Here is an 18,839-nt window from a genome sequence, read left to right on the forward strand (position 1 = left end):
ACCATGTCCTGTGGTCTGATGACACCAAGATAAACTTATTTGGTTCAGATGGTGTGTGGTGGCAACCAGGTGACGAGTACAAAGACAAGTGTGTCTTGCCTACAGTCAAGCATGGTGGTGGGAGTGTCATGGTCTGGGGCTGCATGAGTGCTGCCAACACTGGGGAGCTACAGTTCATTGAGGGAACAATGAATACCAACATGTACTGTGACATACTGAAACAGAGCACGATCCCCTCCCTTCAGAGACTGGGCCGCAGGGCAGTATTCCAATATGATAATGACCCCAAACACATCTCTAAGATGACCACTGCCTTGCTAAAGAAGCTGAGGGTAAAGGTGATGGACTGGCCAAGCATGTCTCCAAACCTAAACTCTATTGAGCATCTGTGGGGCATCCTCAAACGGAAGGTGGAGGAGCCAAGGTCTCTAACATCCACCATCTACGTGATGTCATCATGGAGGAGTCAAAGAGGACTCCAGTGGCAATCTGTGAAGCTCTGGTGAACTCCATGCCCAAGAGGGTTAAGGCAGTGCTGGAAAATAATGGTGGCCACACAAAATATTGACACTTTGGGTCAAATTTTGACACTTAGGGGTGTACACACTTTTGTTGCCAGCAGTTTAGACATTAATGGCTGTGTGTTCAGTTATTTTGAGGGGACAGCAAATTTCCACTGTTATACAAGCTGTACACTCACTACTTTACATTGTAGCAAAGTGTCATTTCCTCAGTGTTGTCACATGAAAAAATAGAATAAAATATTTACAAGAACGTGAGGGGTGTACTCACTTCTGTGAGATACTGTATACACACACACACTGAACATCTTAGTGGCTAGCACTTCTGCCTTGCAGCACAAGAGTTCCTGGTTTGAATCCTGATCAGCACACTATCTGAATGGAGACATGCTGGTAGGTTAATTGGATCCTCTCTAAATTGGCCCAACCATGTGTATGTACAGTGGGGATCGAAAGTTTGGGCACCCCAGCTAAAAATTTGTATTAGTGTGCATAAAGATGCCAAGGAAAGATGGAAAAATCTCCAAAAGGCATCAAATTACAGATTAGACATTCTTGTAATATGTCAACAAAAGTTAGATTTTATTTCCATCATTTACACTTTCAAAATAACAGAAAACAAAAAAATGGCGTCTACAAAAGTTTGGGCACCCTGCAGAATTTATAGCTTGCACTGCCCCCTTTGCAAAGCTGAGACCTGCCAGTGTCATGGATTGTTCTCAATCATCGTCTGGGAAGACCAGGTGATGTCAATCTCAAAGGTTTTAAATGCCCAGACTCATCTGACCTTGCCCCAACAATCAGCACCATGGGTTCTTCTAAGCAGTTGTCTAGAAAACTGAAACTGAAAATAGTTGACGCCCACAAAGCTGGAGAAGGCTATAAGAAGATAGCAAAGCGTTTTCAGATGTCAATATCCTCTGTTCGGAATGTAATTAAGAAATGGCAGTCATCAGGAACAGTGGAAGTTAAAGCAACATCTGGAAGACCAAGAAAAATATCAGACAGAACAGCTCACAGGATTGTGAGAAAAACAATTGAAAACCCACGTTTGACTGCACGATCCCTCCAGAAAGATCTGGCAGACACTGGAGTTGTGGTACACTATTCCACTATAAAGAGATACTTGTACAAATATGGTCTTCATGGAAGAGTCATCAGAAGAAAACCTCTTCTACGTCCTCACCGCAAAAATCATCGTTTGAACTTTGCAAATGAACATATAGACAAGCCTGATGCATTTTGGAAACAAGTTCTGTGGACCGATAAGGTTAAAATTGAACTTTTTGGCCGGAATGAGCAAAGGTACGTTTGGAGAAGAAGGGGCACAGAATTTAATGAAAAGAACCTCTGTCTAACTGTTAAGCATGGGGTTGGATCAATCATGCTTTGGGGTTGTGTTGCAGCCAGTGGCACAGGGAACATCTCACGAGTAGAAGGAAAAATGGAATCAATAAAATTTCAGCAAATTTTGGATGGTAACTTGATGCCATCTGTGAAAAAGCTGAAGTTAAAGAGAGGATGGCTTCTACAAATGGATAATGATCCCAAACACACCTCGAAATCCACGGGGGATTACATCAAGAGGCGTAAACTGAAGGTTTTGCCATGGCCTTCACAATCTCCTGACCTCAACATAATTGAAAATCTATGGATAGACCTTAAAAGAGCAGTGCGTGACAGACAGCCCAGAAATCTCAAAGAACTGGAAGACTTTTGTAAGGAAGAATGGGCAAAGATACCTCAAACAAGAATTGAAAGACTCTTGGCTGGCTACAAAAAGCGTTTACAAGCTGTGATACTTGCCAAAGGGGGCAGTACAAGATATTAACTCTGCAGGGTGCCCAAACTTTTGCAGACGCCATTTTTTGGTTTTCTGTTATTTTGAAAGTGTAAATGATGGAAATAAAATCTAACTTTTGTTGACATATTATAAGAATGTCTAATCTGTAATTTGATGCTTTTTGGAGATTTTTCCATCTTTCCTTGGCTTCTTTATGCACATTAATACAAATTTTTTGCTGGGGTGCCCAAACTTTCGATCCCCACTGTATGCATGTGACATAGGGACCTTAGATTCCTTGAGTGTAGGGTTTCAAGAAAAAAGCCACTCCTCAAGAAAGGCCACATGAAATCACGACTGAGCTTTGCCAAAAAGCACTGTGAAGATTCTGAGGCCACAAGGAAAAGGCTGTTTTGGTCAGGTGAGACTAAAATTGAATTATTTGGCCTCAACACCAAACAATATGTCTGGCAAAAATCCAGTACAGCTCACCATTCAAAATAAAACCATTCCAGTAAAGCATGGAGGTGGTAATATCCTGTTATGGGGGTGTTGCTCAGCAGCAGGAACTAGAGCACTTGTCAGAATAGAAGGAAGAAATGGATGGGCTCAAATACCGTCAAATTATTGAGAAAAATCTGCTTTCTGCCAGAAAATTGTCAATGGGAAGAAGGTTTATCTTGCAACATGATAATGACCTAAAGCACACAGTAAAAATGACCTCACAGTGGTTGAAGGAGAAAAAGATGAAGCATACCAGGCCACCTGCCCTCAACTTGGAGGGGGGGTGCTTTGGGGTGGGGGGCTCCCCCCAAAGCACTTTGTCCCCATATTGATGGGGACAAGGGCCTCTTCCCCACTACCATTTCAGAATCTGGAAGCCCCCTTTAACAAAAATAACAAAAACACAAAGACAATTTTTGACAAGTCCTTTATTAACCACTTGCCCTGAGGATTTGCCCCCCTTCCTGACCAGGCCATTTTTTGCGTTACAGTGCTGCATTACTTTAACTGACAATTGCGCGGTCATGCAACACTGCATCCAAATTAAATTTACTTCCTTTTTTTCCCACGAATTGAGCTTTCTTTTGGTGGTATTTGATCGCCTGCATGGTTATTATTATAAAAAGAAGACTGACAATTTTGAGAAAAAAAACAATATTTTTGACTTTTTGCTATTAAACATGCCCAGGAAAAAAATGTTAAAAATCAAATTTCATCAAAAATGTAGGCCAAAATATATTTTGCTACATGTCTGTGCTAAAAACAAAACCCAATACGTGTAAATTAATTGGTTTACATGAAATTTATAGTGTTTACAAATTGCGGTATATATACTGGGATTGTTTAAATTTTTATGGAGGGCATTCTGACACTGGTGGGAACTGACTTGGTGTCACTGACATCCCCAGTGACACCAATACAGTGATCAGCACTAATAAAAAGCACTAACACTGTACTAATGACACTGGGCAGGAAGGGGTTAACATGTGGGGCAATCAAAGGGTTAACTATATGCTGTGTATGTTTTACTGTGGAGCTGTGTGTGTGTGCTTCACTGTAAGCACACTGCTTTGTATGGCTCTGCTATGCACAACCTAGACTAATGTTCAAGTCCCATTCCAATTTAGAACAAGTGGTAGCACCTGAAAGAGGTGTGTCAGAAAAAAGGGACAAGTAGGTGTGGCCCTTGAAACCTATCAAAAAAGTGAAGAGCCCTCAGCGTTCTCCTGGTCCAGCTTCCCAGGAGAAAAATCCCAGAGGCACCAGGAGGGAAGTCCGGATTGAACCACAAAGGCGTAAGTAGTCCAGAGAGTGATGAAATAGAATAGAGTTTGCAGCCTGGCGAAACATTTACAGGGTCGGACCCAACAGTGGGTGGGTTTTCACCCTCTGATGAACTTGAGCTGAGGGTATCCAAGGTAAAGCGTGAAGGGGCGTCTCGGAAAATAGTTCCACCGAGACCCATCCCTTAACCCGGTCATTCACAGACTAGTCGACCACCCTGGACAGATGGCAAGCCCAATTATATTTTTTGAGGTCTGGGAGGCCCAGTCCACCTTTATGTTTGGGCATGGTTAACAGGGTGTAGTTGAGTCTATGAAATTTCTTATGCCATAGAAACTCTAGCTTTGCACGTTTCAGGGAAGCAAAAAATGCCTACGGTAAAGCTATAGGGACAGTTTGGAAGGCATATAAGAGACAAGGTAGTATATTCATTTTGAGAATGGCTGCTCTGCCAAACCATGAGTAACAAGATCGATCCCATTCGCTGAGGTCCCTAGACAAGAGTTGTTGGAAATTATATTTATTTAAGTCCTGCAATTCTGCAGGTAGTTGGATTCCTAGGTATGTTATCATATCTTTTTTCCAAGTAAAAGGAAAATTGTGCACACAGTAGGACACCTCATCCCCTGGCAAGGATATGTTAAGAGCATGGGATTTGAAGTGATTGATGGATAGATTGGACAGGGACTGAAAATGATCCAGTTCCTGTAGAAGTTCAGGCAAGGTAGAGCAGGGTTCAGTCAAGAACAACAGTATATCATCTGCAAAGGCAGCCAGTTTCATCTCTCCTCCGGACCCCTTTATCAAAGGGTTGGCTCGAAGGCCCTGAAGGAAGAGTTCCAAAGTGAAGATAGAGGATCGGTGAAAGCAGACATCCCTGTCTCGTGCTGTTGCGAAAGGGTTCCCATAGGTGACCACTGGATCGTACTCTAGCCTGAGGCAAAGAGTACAGAGACATGATTCTTGAGCAAAACTGGTTGTGTATACCCAAAAAGTGCAGAGTTAGTGCAATATAGTCCCAGGCTATTCTATGGAACACCTTTTCAGCATCCAGTGAAAGGAAGAATCTCCTCTGGCATCGAACTGTTAGCCAATGATGGACATTAAGGACCTTGATGGTGTTGTCCCTTGCCAAAAGGGCCTGGTATGGTTTGGGGGGGGGGACCCGCAATCTGTTTTTTTTCTGAAGTTTTAATTGTTGGCAATTCTTTTGTTTACATTCAGCTGTCAGCGAGGAACCCTGCTAAATATTAGCATTTTGTATCCAGCGTTTATTTTTGGGTTTTTAGCATCTCGTGTGCATGCAGCCTTATGCTGGCAATACACATCTTAAGTTTCAGCCAAATCAGCAATTCAAACCATGGGTGTTTTCCATTGACACCAACCCGTTAGACTTTGATGTGAAAATCATAGGACCGAAAATTCTTTGTGGGGCTGATATTTTAGTGCTTATGGCTAGTCTTAGTCGGAGTCCTAATGCGATACAAGAAAAAGAGGGCGACACCTATTCGAATGCAGGTATGTACTGCATACTAGAGGCATTTAAAATTATGTTGATTTTTAATAAAATACACATTAATTTGCCTTTATTATAATTGCCAGGAATTCAGCATCGAGGCAGAAGGGAAGTGGAGATGTGTTGATGGCAGATCCACGATAATAAAATAGAATAGTGATGTGCAGTGACCTAGAACAACCAATCAGATTTGGGCTCTCAGGCTAGCGTAGTGAAAGACGAATGCTAGTTGTATGCTTTGCAATACTGCTCTTTGTGCATTGGTCTTTGCCTTATTAAATAAAGGCAATGCTTTGTAAAACTTTAGCAGATGTTATAAGAAGTACATAAAACCACTTTGTTAATGATTACAACTTGTAATTTGACTTAATTAAGAAATGTTAAAGCCAAAGGCTAAAGTAACAAAAGTCAACTGAATGTGCTGCTCTTCATCAGCTGGCCTCTGGGATGGGAAAGTAAACTCATCAAGAGCAGGTTAATTACGTTTTTTCAGTTGCAATTGCTGATTTACAAGACAGGTCAAATTACTGAGCTGGAAAATAAAATAATTTTCCCTCTAAAGAAAAGCAATGCTGCTCCAGGAGGTCAGCTGAAGAACACGTCTGCATGCTAATTGTAACCGTTCATAGACACATAATGGTTTTATGTGATCTGGCATAACAAGAAAATAATTAACAGGCGTATTATTGCCGATATTTAAAGAGTACAAATTTGGGATATAATTTTTTTGTACAGTGACATTATCTTAGCTCGGAAAAAAACACATTGAAAGAGAAAATAGTAAGTTTCAATTATTTTTCTTTTATGGTGGGTATCAAAAAAAGCAACGGAAAACAGTTATGTTGCCAAAATCTTCCAAGATGCAGCTAGATATTTATTATTCTCATGTGATATCATTGTCGTGCATTTGTCTCACTACAGACATAGGGCAGTCCATTCATTGCAGTGGGATGCCCTATGCTTGGCAAAGATTTATACATCTAAATAAATAAAATATATATATATTACACAGTTGTGTTCAAAATAATAGCAGTCAGACATCACTAACCTGATCAATCACTGTTTTTGGTAGAAATGATATTTCTACATGGCAAATAATTTACTAGCAGGTGTAGTATAGTAATAGAAGGCCAACAGACCCAACAGTCATGACATGCATGCTGCTGATTCTGTGTAATTGAATCACTAATTGAAAGGAGCATGTTCAAAATAATAGCAGTGTGGAGTTCTATTAGTGAGATCATTCATTCTTTGAAAAACAGGTGGCAATTACTGCCCTTATTTAAGGAAGGAAGGCAGCAAATGTTGTACATGCTGGTTACAGTGCATTTCTCTCTGAAATTCTGAGGAAAATGGGTCATTCCAGACATTGTTCAGAAAAACAGCGTACCTTGATTAAAAAGTTGATTGGAGAGGGGAAAACATATAAAGAAGTGCAGAAAATGATAGGCTGCTCAGCTAAAATGATCGCAAATGTTTTAAAATGGCAACCAAAACCTGAAAGACGTGGAAGAAAGCGAAAGACTACCATTCGAATGGATAGAAGAATAGCCAAAATGGCAAGGACTCAGCCAACAATCAGCTCCAGGAAGATCAAAGAAGGTGTAAAGTTCCCTGTGAGTACTGTTACAATTAGAAGACGCCTATGTGAAGCCAAGCTATCTGCAAGAAGCCCCCGCAAAGTCCCACTGTTGAAAAAAAGCCATGTGCTGAAGAGGTTACAATTTGCCAAAGAGCACATTGACTGGCCTAAAGAGAAATGGCGCAACATTTTGTGGACTGATGAAAGTAAGATTGTTCTTTTTGGGTCTAGTGGCCGGAGACAGTTTGTCAGACGACCCCCAAATACTGAATTCAAGCCACAGTACACTGTGAAGACAGTGAAGCATGGTTGCGCAAGCATCATGATATGGGGATGTTTCTCATACTACGGTGTTGGGAATATTTATCGCATACCAGGGATCATGGATCAGTTTGAATACATCAGAATACTTGAAGAGGTCATGCTGCCTTATGCTGAAGAGGAAATGCCCTTGAAATGGGTGTTCCAACAAGACAACGACCCCAAACACACCAGTAAACGTGCAACAACTTGGTTCCAGGCCAACAAGACTGACATTATGGAGTGGCCAGCCCAATCCCCGAATCTTAATCCAATAGAAAACTTGTGGGGTGACATCAAAAATGCAGTTTCTGAGGCAAAACCAAGAAATAGAGAAGAACTGTGGAATGTAGTCCAATCATCCTGGGCTGGAATACCTGTTCACAGGTGCCAGAAGTTGGTTGACTCCATGCAACACAGATGTACAGCAGTTCTCAGAAACAGTGCTTATACAACTAAATATTCATTAATTCAAAGGAAAGCAAAATCTTCAAACATTTTTCACTTTATATAGTGAATGTTTGAGTTTGTAAAGAAGAATACAAACACTGCTATTTTTTTGAACAGTCTAATTCACTTTTCTTCAATTTTTTTAGAGGAACAACACAAATTTGATATATTTTTCTTCATGCTTTGATTTGGAATAGAATGTGTAGTGTTCCCAATGCATTTGTGTGTATGGAAATAAAAGCTATTAGAAGGATTTTGAGCTTTATTCACTTTTTTCAACACACTGCTATTATTTTGAACACAACTGTGTATATATATATATATATATATATATATATATAAACACACACACTGTAAATCTTAGTGGCTAGCACTTCTGCTAGCCACAAGGGTACCTGGTTTGAATCCTGATCAGGACACAATCTACATGGAGTTTGCATGTTCACCTAGCGTTTGCATGAGCATACTCTGGTTTCCTCCCACGCTCCAAAGACATGCTGGTAGGTTAATTGTATCCTCTCTAAATTCGGCCTACTACATGTATGTATGCATGTAACATAGGGACCTTAGATTGTAAGTTCCTTGAGTGTAGGGTTGCAAGAAAAAAAGCCACTCCTCAAGAAATGCCACATGCAGTCACGACTGAGCTTTGCCAAAACGCACCTTGAAGATTCTGGGGCTACATTGAAAAAGGTGTTATGGTCAGGTGAGAAAATTGAATTATTTGGCCTCAACACATACAATATGTCTGGTGGAAATCCAATACAGCTCACCATTCAAATAAAACCATTCCTACAGTAAAGCATGGAGGTGGTAATATCCTGTTATGGGGGTGTTTCTCGGCAGCAGGAACTGGAGCACTTGTCAGGATAGAAGGAAAAAATGGATGATCTCAAATACCATCAAATTCTTGAGAAAAATCTGCTGCCCTCTGCCAGAAAGTTGTCAATAGAAAGGAGGTTTACCTTCCAACATGACAATGGCCCAAAGCACACTGCAAAAATTACCACACAGTGGTTAAAGTGGAAAAAGGTGAATGTCCTTGTATGGCATAGCCAGAGCCCAGACTTAAACCCCATTGAAAATCTGTGGAATGACTTGAAGACTGCAGTCCACAAACGGTCATCATTAAATGTAACTAAACTTGAGCAGTTCTGCAAAGAAGAGTCGGAAAATATTGCAAAGCCTAGATGTGCACAGACTAAAGGTTGTAATGACAGCAAATGGTGGTTCAACAAAATACTGACAAGGGGGTGATCCTTTTTCCAACTATTTTTGATTTTTTTTTTTTTACTTTTTCTGAAATGTTGGTCTTATACAGTGGGGAAAATAATTATTTGATCCCCTGCAGATTTTGTAAGTTTGTCCATTTACAAAGAAATGAAGGGTCTATAATTTTGTTCATAGGTGTATTTTAAAAAATAGACAGAATATCAACCAAAAATCCAGAAAAACACATGATACAAATGTTATAAATTGAGCTGCAGTTCAGTGAGTAAAATAAGTATTTGATCCCCAAGCAAAACATGCAGTACTTGGTGGAGAAACCCTTGTTGGCAAGCACAGAGCTAAGACGTTTCTTGCAGTTGGTTACCAGGTTTGCACACATCTCAGGAGGGATTTTGGTCCACTCTTCTTTACAGATCTTCTCCAAATGGTTAAGGTTTCTTGGCAACTCAAAATTTCAGCTCCCTCCATACATTTTCTATAGGATTAAGGTCTGGAGCCTGACTAGGCCACTCCAGGACCTTAACCACTTGCCCTCCAAAGAATTTACTTCCCTTCCTGTCCAGGCCATTTTTTGCAGTTTTAACTGAAATTTGTGCAGTCATGCAATGCTGTTTTTTATTTTTTGTGCTATAAACAAAAAAGACTGACAATCTTGAAAAAAAAACCCAATATTTTTGACTTTTATAAAACATATCCAATAAAAAATTTTTAAAAAATCAAATTTCTTCATAAATTTAGGCCAAAATGTATTCTGCTACATGTCTTTGCTGAAAAAAAAATCCCAATACATGTAAAGTAATAAGTTTACATGAGTTATAGCGTCTACAAATGGCGGAATATATACTGGAATTATTATTTTTTTTAATACTAGCAATGTCGGCGATCAGCGACTTATAGCAGGACTGTGGCGGGCATTCTGATACTGGGGGGGGGGGGGACTGACTAACTGCCACTGACATCCTCAGTAACACTAACACAGTGATCAGTGCTAATAGAAAGCACTGACATTGTACTAATTACACTGGGCAGAAAAGGTTTAGCATCTGGGGCGATCAAAGGGTTAACTGTGTGCTGTGCTTTACTAGGGAGACATGCTGTTTTGTATCTCTCTGCTGTGCAGAGAGATACAAAACAGCATGTCCATGCTGACAGAAGAGAGACCTGTGTTGTTTACAGACAGGTCTCTCCTCTGTCAGCTTTACCCGACGATCGTTGAGTGTCGGCTGAGAATCGCCAGCCAGGACCCAGTGATTGACATACCAAGCTGTTTTGTCTGGATTTTTGGTTGATATTCTGTCTCTATTATTTAAAATACACATGATTATAGTCCTTTCATTTCTTTGTAAGTGGGCAAATGTACAAAATCTGCAGGGGATCAAATAATTATTTTCCTCACTGTATCTTTCACTTGGATGTTATACGTTGCACTGAGTAAATATAGCCCGGATAAAACAAAAACTGTGGCTGTTTTCATTTCAGGATCCAAAGCAACAAAATGTGATTATTTTATTAGGATGGTTATTCTTTTCTATACCCAGTATATATTGCATATACTATATGTGAAAGCTCACTTCAATTATACAGTGAGGAACAGAAGTATTTGAACACCCTGCGATTTGGCAAGTTCTCCCACTTCGAAATCATGGAGGGGTCTGAAATTCACATCGTACGTGCATTCCCACTCTGAGAGACAGAATTTAAAAAAAAATTCAGGAAATCACATTGTATGATTTTTAAAGAATTTATTTGTCTTGCACTGCTGAACATAAGTATTTGAACACCTAAGAAACAGCAAGAATTCTGGCTCTCAAAGACCTGTTACTGTGCCTTTAAAAAGTCCACCTCTACTCCACTCATTAATCTAACTTAGTAGCACCTGTCTGAGCTCTTTAAAGACACGTGTCCACCCCACAGTCAGTCAGACACCCACTACTACCATGGGCAAGACCAAAGAGCTGTCAAGAGACACCAGACAAAATTGTGGACCTCCACAAGGCTGAAAAGTGCTACGGGGCAATTGCCAAGCAGCTTGGTGAAAATAGATCAACTGTTGGAGTAATTGTTAGAAAATGGAAGAGGCTAAAGACGACTGTCAGTCTCCCTCGGATTGGGGCTCCATGCAAGATCTCACCTCGTGGGGTATCACTGATGATAAGAAAGGTGAGGAATCAGTCCAGAACTACAAGGGAGGAGCTGGTCAATGACATGAAGAGAGCTGGGACCACAGTTTCAAAGGTCACTGTCGGTAGAACACTACGCCGTCATGGTTTCAAATCATGCATTGCACGGAAGGTTCCCCTGCTCAAGTCTTCACATGTCCAGGCCCGTCTGAAGTTTGCCAATGACCATCTGGATGATCCAGAGGAGGCATGGGAGAAAGTCATGTGGTCAGATGAGACCAAAGTAGAACTTTTTGGTCTAAACTTCACTCGTCGTGTTTGGAGGAAAAAGAAGGATGAGTTGCATCTCAAGAACACCATCCCTACTGTGAAGCATGGGGGTGGTAACATCATGCTTTGGGGGTGCTTTTCTGCGAAGGGGACATGACGACTGCACTGTATTAAGGAGAGGATGAATGGGGCCATTTATTGTGAGATTTTGAGCAACAACCTCCTTCCCTCAGAGCATTGAAGATGGGTCGCGGCTGGGTCTTCCAACATGACAACGACCCAAAGCACACAGCCAGGATAACCAAGGAGTGGCTCCTTAAGAAGCATATCAAGGTTCTGGAGTGGCCTAGCCAGTCTCCAGACCTAAATCCAATAGAACATCTTTGGAGGGAGCTGAAACTCTGTGTTGCTCAGAGACAGCCCCGAAACCTGACAGATCTAGAGGAGATCTGTGTGGAGGAGTGGGCCAACCTGGTCAAGAACTACTGGAAACGTTTGACCTCTGTAATTGCAAACAAAGGCTTCTGTACCAAAAATTAACACTGATTTTCTCAGGTGTTCAAATACTTATGTTCAGCAGTGCAAGACAAATAAATTCTTTAAAAATCATACAGTGTGATTTCCTGATTTTTTTAATTCTGAGTGGGAATGCACCTACAATGTGAATTTCAGACCCCTCCATGATTTCTAAGTGGGAGAACTTGCAAAATCTCAGGGTGTTCAAAGACTTCTGTTCCTCACTGTACAATCATAAGCAGATCAAATAAGTAAACAGGGATTTTCTTTTCACATGACTGAATAACTGAAGGGAATCTTCACACATTTCATTGTTTGTACTTCTCAAATCCCTGAATAAATCAGCCCCTTTGCCTTATCATTGAGGAACAATAGCGAATGGTTGGAAATTTATAGTAAAAAACTAGTAACTCTGGCGCACAGGAGTAAAGTAGTGTAAGGGTGAAAAGGATACAAATTATAAAATGTATAAAGTAAAAGATAATGGCAATATTGGCATACAAGTACTTAAAACAGGGTATGTGAATGCATTGGTGTACAATAAGTCCTAATATGAGTCTCTCAGGCAATTTGCCTGGAATCTTTTTAGCACAAAAAGACGGCAGCCATCCTCGGAGCAAGCCAGCTTTGTATGCAGGGACAGAAGAAAAGAGACAGGAGGCGCCTGTCTGAGTGTCATAATAACACTGTATTTAATAGCAAAGGATTAAAAACACTCACAAAGGAAGTAATAAAACAAGCTCATCTGTGTATATGAGAGATGACCGGTCCTCAAAACATCCTGCAGGCGCCACAGGTGGGAGGAAGAGCACAGACCTCCCCACTGACCCTCCACCTCTTCCTTTTGACGGCACATCCTGCCGGTGTGTTCCATGGTTGGTTACTAGGCTCCTTCCTGCGTAAATGCCGCTGGATCGGCTCTACAACAACACCACTCTGCAGGATTGACCACTACAGTGTCTCCTGCCATCTCCATCAGCCCAGCTGCTATTGCAGCAACCACCGGTGGCGCCTGCAGGACGTTTTGAGGACCGGTCATCTCTCATATACACAGATGAGCTTGTTTTATTACTTCCTTTTTGAGTGTTTTTAATCCTTTGCTATTAAATACAGTGTTATTACGACACTCAGACGGGCGCCTCCTGTCTCTTTTCTTCTGTCCCTGGTTGGAAATTTACTCTTTGGATAAATGATTATTACCTAGAGATCAGCTGGGCAGGGGTACCTACACGCACAACTGTGCACTGAATTGCACAGCAATTGCATCTTTCTTGATATCCTAAGCCTATTGTTTATTTGACCATGACCAATAAGGAGCCCTTTGAAAACAAACATGTGTTGGAAATATACAGATTATAATGCTTGTTGTATCAGAAAAATCCAGAAATAGATATTTTAGATTTATTAAATTAGAAAAATAATGCATTTAGTACCCTGATAAACAATACTCTCATTTGAAAAGTTTTTGAATCCACTCTAAAGACTTGCACTACAGTTACTGCTCCATGTCAGTTTCATTCTGAAGTGTCTTCATAGCAAGACCCCAGAGAGACATACTAGAAAAGAAAGGGCCATCTGAGCTTCTGTATCCATTGGATGAGGCTCGGTTATTTAGTGGCTCATGGCAGTTATTCTCTATAGTCACTAATGAGGAACGTATCATAGATATGTCAGAGGGTAGACTGTCCTCTGACACCTCCACCTCGGTGAATGTGTAGGCCTCATCTGTGTCTGCCAAGTGAGGCTTTGTGGCTTTTGTACGCTCTGAGATATTCTTGTCCTGTCCAGTATCTTGCTGAATCATGCTTTGTAATTTGCAGAAGACGTTTGCGGTACTTCCCTCGTAGTCGCTCCTTGTATTCTCCACTGAATGCACCTGTTCTTGTATAAAAGCTACAGAAATGTTCTGTGTAACTGAATCTAAAGTCTGAGTTGTATCCAAATCGGATGATCCTTCAGGATTGTGCAACTCATCTGCTGCAGCCTGATCTCCATCTCCAGACTTACAGTGCATTTTCTTATGGCGTCTGAGGACAGCTGAGCGGGAGAAGCTTTTGTTGCATACATCGCATGTATATGGTTTCTCCCCTGTATGAGATCTGACATGCCTGCGCAGATCTCCAGAGCCACCAAACCTCTTACCTGGAAAATAATGAGAAACATAAATAAAAAAAAAAAACACAGACCAATCATGAATCCATAACGTACTACAGAAATACTGGGTGTGGTGTGTTATCCTGAGAGATCTAGCCGTAAGACTTAAAGTTTACCAGTGTTTGCCCATTCAGGACAAAACAACAGGTAAACTTTAACCAGTTGCAGACTCTGGGAGAGTAAGAAATGTCATCATTGTACACAGGGCACGTGTAACACATCCAGTCCTTCTGCGCTCCTGCCAGGACCTCCCCTGTCCCAGTACTTGGTAATTCAGCTCTGATTAATCAAAGTGGCATTGTGGAGTACACAAAGAACATTCTGACAGCTGGAGCTATAAAAAAAAAAAGCAGTCTGGCAATGTTTATCAACAACATTGCTCAACCTTGACTACAGAAACATACAAAGAAACAATGTTTCATTTTGTATCTTTCTGTTTATTCAGCTACAGATCAAAGGGGTGAACTATCTGCAGATGAAGTCAGTTAGGCAACCTGACAAGTAAAATAAATAAATAAATAATTTATTTATTTTAAATGTTTCTCCGTTTAACCCCTTATTAACCCTTAGTGCACTCTAATCAGCCCTAAATAACTCCTTATTCTCCTTCATTCAATTATTATTTGCCTGATGATTTTTTTTTGTTTCTGTTTTATTAACTAATAATATTTAAACTTTTTTTGTTTGTTAATATTTTTATACCTTATAACATATATTTACAAATTTCATATTTAAAAAAAGCGCAAAATAGAAAAAAAACCCCACTTTACTTCATTTATAAATAACTTTGCAATGCTTTGTACCAGAATCATAATTTTAGTGCCATTTTCAACAGGACAAATACTGCCCATAAAACATGCTCATTTTATTCTGTAACACTATTTATTTTTATACTAAGGCTACGTTCACACTAGCTTTGTGTGCAGGCGGCAGAGAGGCATTTGGGAAGCGTTTTTACCGCTATCCAAACACCTCTGCCAATTCTGCACATTACAGCACATGGTGCTGTTCTAACTGGAGCGTTTGCGTCGCGGCAAAACGGACGCCTCTGGTCGAGTCAGGAGGCGTTGAAGCCTCCTATTCTCGTCTATGGTGCCGCTCCGCAAATGCCCGGCCGGCGTTTGCGGTGCGGTTGCAACGCGGTTGCGGGGCGTTTGCGGAGCGGTAACACCACTCAAACTGCATTATAGTTGTTTGTGGGGCGTTATTAACGCTCGGCAAACACCTAGCAACCGCCGCTAAGCTGCGCATGCGGCATTTGCGGAGCGTTTGCCGAGCGTTAAAAAACGCTCCGCAAACGCCGGACCAACGCTTGCCAAACGCTATAGGGGCCTTTGGCAAGCGTTGGTAAAACAGCCAAGTGTGAACGAGCCCCAACACTGCTAAAAAAATTTAAAAAAAGAGTGCGCTTTATTACGTTTAATTGCTTAAGGATTGACAATATTCATGAAAAAAAGTCTTGTTTGTCCTTAAAAAAACAATATATGTATTACATTTTTATCTTAAGTAATGACAAAGTTATCACTTAAAAAACAGGCCCATGGCAGAAATGTAAAAATTGCTTTGGTCCATAGGGGTGAACAGGTGTGAAAGGCGAAGTGGTGAAAAGCGGCCTCACCAGCTGCTTATATTTCCCTTTTCCCCAAACCCACTATGTTCAGCTGTCAGAAGCAAAGAAAGGAAGCCTTGTGTAAGCTCCAAGTAGAGACTTGGAGAGTACACAGGGCTAAGGATACTCTCACTGTGCCACATAATATTGCTGGACCAATAAGCTAGCCCCAGCACTGTCACATAGGAAGAAGGAGAATGAAAGTACCAAGTAATTGTCTTTCCTTTGAGCTGCCAAATAGAGGGAAGGGTGTGAATGGAAGGTAAGCATAAACAGCTAGTGAGGCCGCCATTAAAGTGAGCCAGTTTCTTTGCTCTACTCATTCACCCCCTCATCCCCAAGGCCCCCTAATATTCAAACATTCCACCTCACATTGCACCTGTATACTTAAGTATATAAATGAAAGATAGGCAAACAGCTAAATACACAGTTGAAAAATACATGGAAAGTCTTACCTGCCAAATATATTAGTAATTAAGATCAGCCAGTTTTCTAATCCAGGTCCTGACCATATCATTTTTTTTTTAAAGAGCAGCCACAACAATACAGCTTAGTCAAGCCTCTGTGCTCCATTTGTTAGATCACAGCACTGTGCAGGGAACAAAAGTCTTATGTAGGCTTAAAGTGCTACCCCTTACCCTCTGAGTCTGGATACTAATTTACATGGGATTACATGAGCCCAGAAGAAAGACTGAAATACTATTTTAATGTATTTTCTTAAAAAATACATAGCTAGATTAAATGTAATACCTTTCTATAATTAAACTTTAAAAAAAGAATGTACAGTTGTTTGCATACCCTTGGAGAATTGGTAATATACAGTATGTACCTTTTTTAAAGAAAACATGAGTGAGCAGGCAAAGCACATTTCTTTTATTTCTTATGGGATTCATATTCAACTGTAGGTAATATCCGAACGGCACAATCATAAAAAATAGACAAAACATGGTAACCAGTAAACAAATGAAACAAAAGTCTGCATACCCTTAGTTCTTAATACTGTGTATTGCCTCCTTTAGCATCAATGACTGTGCAGTCTTTTGTAATAGTTTTCTATGAGGGCCTGAATTCTTGTAGATGGTATAGCTGCCCATTTCTCTTGGTAAAATGCCTCCAGGTCATGCAAAGTCTTTGGTTGTCCTGCATGAACCACACGTTTGAAACCTCCCTAGAGTGGCTCGATGATATTAAGGTCAGGAGACTGTGATGGCCAATCCAGAACCTGCACCTTTTTCTGGTGTAACCACTAGAGGATCACCTTGGCCTTGTAGTTAGATTCATTGTCATGCTGGAAAGTTCAACAGCATCCCATGAGCAGCTTTCATGCAGAAGAATGCAAACTATCTGCCAGCATTTTCTGATAACATGCTACATTCATCTTGCCATTAATTTTCAAAAAATTCCCCATGCCTTTAGAGCTCACACAACCCAAAACATTAGTGAGCCACCACCATGCTTCACAGTGGGGATGGTATTCTTGTCGCCATAGACCTTATTGACCCCACTCCAAACATAGTGCTTATGGTTGTGACTATAAAGCTCTATTTTGGACTTGTCTCTTCAGATTACAGTGTGCCAGAAGCTGAGGCATGTCACGGTGTTGTCAGGCATATTGTAACCAGACGTTTTTCATGGCATTGGTGCAGTAAAGGCTTCTTTCTGGCAACTCGACCATGCAGCTAATTTTTTATCAAGTATCCACGTATTGTGCTCCATGAAAAAACCACATTATCTTTTTCCAGAGCAGCCTCTAATTCTCCTGAGGATTCCTGTGGATTTTTCTTTATATCCTAATCAATTCTTCTGGCAGTTGTGGCTACAGTCTTTCTTGGTCTATCTGACCTTGGCTTGGTATCAAAAGATCCCCAAACTTTTCCACTTCCAAATAAGTAATTGAACAGTACTGACTGACATATCATATTAAAAACTTTGGATATCTTTTTATATGCTTTTCCATCTTTATAAAGTTCCATTACCTTGTTAGTCAGGCCTTTCGGCTAAAAAACTCATTAACTATTTATGCACAGACATTAATTGCAATTAAAAAAGCCAAACGTGGGAAATTAACCTTTAACTGCCATTTTGACCTGTGTGTGTCGCCTTCTGTATCAAGGCCAAACATTCCAGGGTATGGAAACTTTTGATCATGGCCATTTGGATGATTTCTGTTAAAATTTTGATTTTAAGAGAATCCAAACAACTATGTGAAAATAAATGACTTCATATGATCACCATCCTTAAATAAAAGACAGTTTTTTTAGCATGATCAGTCATATTTCAATATCAATGCCAAAATGTCACGATTTCTACTAAGGTATGCAAACTTTTGAGCACAATTGTATACTGGTATATGCTTTGTTTTATTACAGTCAACACTAAAAATAGCATTTTAAGAATTTGTTTTAGATAAATATAAAATATTGCATATAAATATTATGTATATTTATTTCTAGCCAGCAGGTAAAGTTAATGGATCCTTTCCAAATTCTGTCCAAGCTATCCTTTGATGAAACCCGCCCCAAAGTATCCAGGGTGCGAAGTCCAAAATTTCAATTAGGCTGTATTCACACACAGTGTGGTGACTGGCGATGGCATGTCACTGTACATTTAAAATTAAGTAAAGTGAGGGGGGAAAAAAGAGAGACGAGTGTGCACTGAATTGTACTTAACGCCACCCCTTACTGCAGTCACAACAGACAGCTGCTGGAAAGGAAACTGCAGCGGTTTACCTCTCTGGCAGCTGTATATTGTGTGTGAACTGGTCCTCAGTGACAGAAAGGCAAATAGCTTTTGCTGTGCTCTGTCTGTAAAACATTGAAACAGAGGTCCAATTCTAAGTTTATTAAAATGCAAATTCATTGCTGTATTGAGTCAAATCCTGTATGCATCTCCACAACACCAGTGTCCTCCCTATATAATCATGTTATGTTTGCATATGAAAATAAAAAATTGGCACATCCCTTTAAATGACTGAAGAATTTGCTTTGTTAAAGTTGTGTG

General features: G+C 40.4%; 1 protein-coding gene across 1 annotated transcript in view; it reads right to left on the bottom strand.

Annotated features, from left to right (window-relative positions):
• Positions 1–13,463: 13,463 nt before the first annotated feature.
• Positions 13,464–18,839, bottom strand: part of ZBTB49 (zinc finger and BTB domain containing 49) — a 48,898-nt gene continuing 43,522 nt past the window's right edge. Inside the window, exon 8 of the mRNA XM_089677401.1 lies at positions 13,464–14,218. Within this exon, the coding sequence (XP_089533527.1) occupies positions 13,572–14,218 (647 nt within the window). The 3' untranslated portion in view covers positions 13,464–13,571. The remainder of the gene's footprint in view (positions 14,219–18,839) is intronic.

This window comes from Staurois parvus, unplaced genomic scaffold (genome assembly GCF_062004578.1).
Source record: "Staurois parvus isolate SC_StPar_1 unplaced genomic scaffold, SC_StPar_1.0 ptg000186l, whole genome shotgun sequence".
NCBI lineage: Eukaryota > Metazoa > Chordata > Amphibia > Anura > Ranidae > Staurois > Staurois parvus.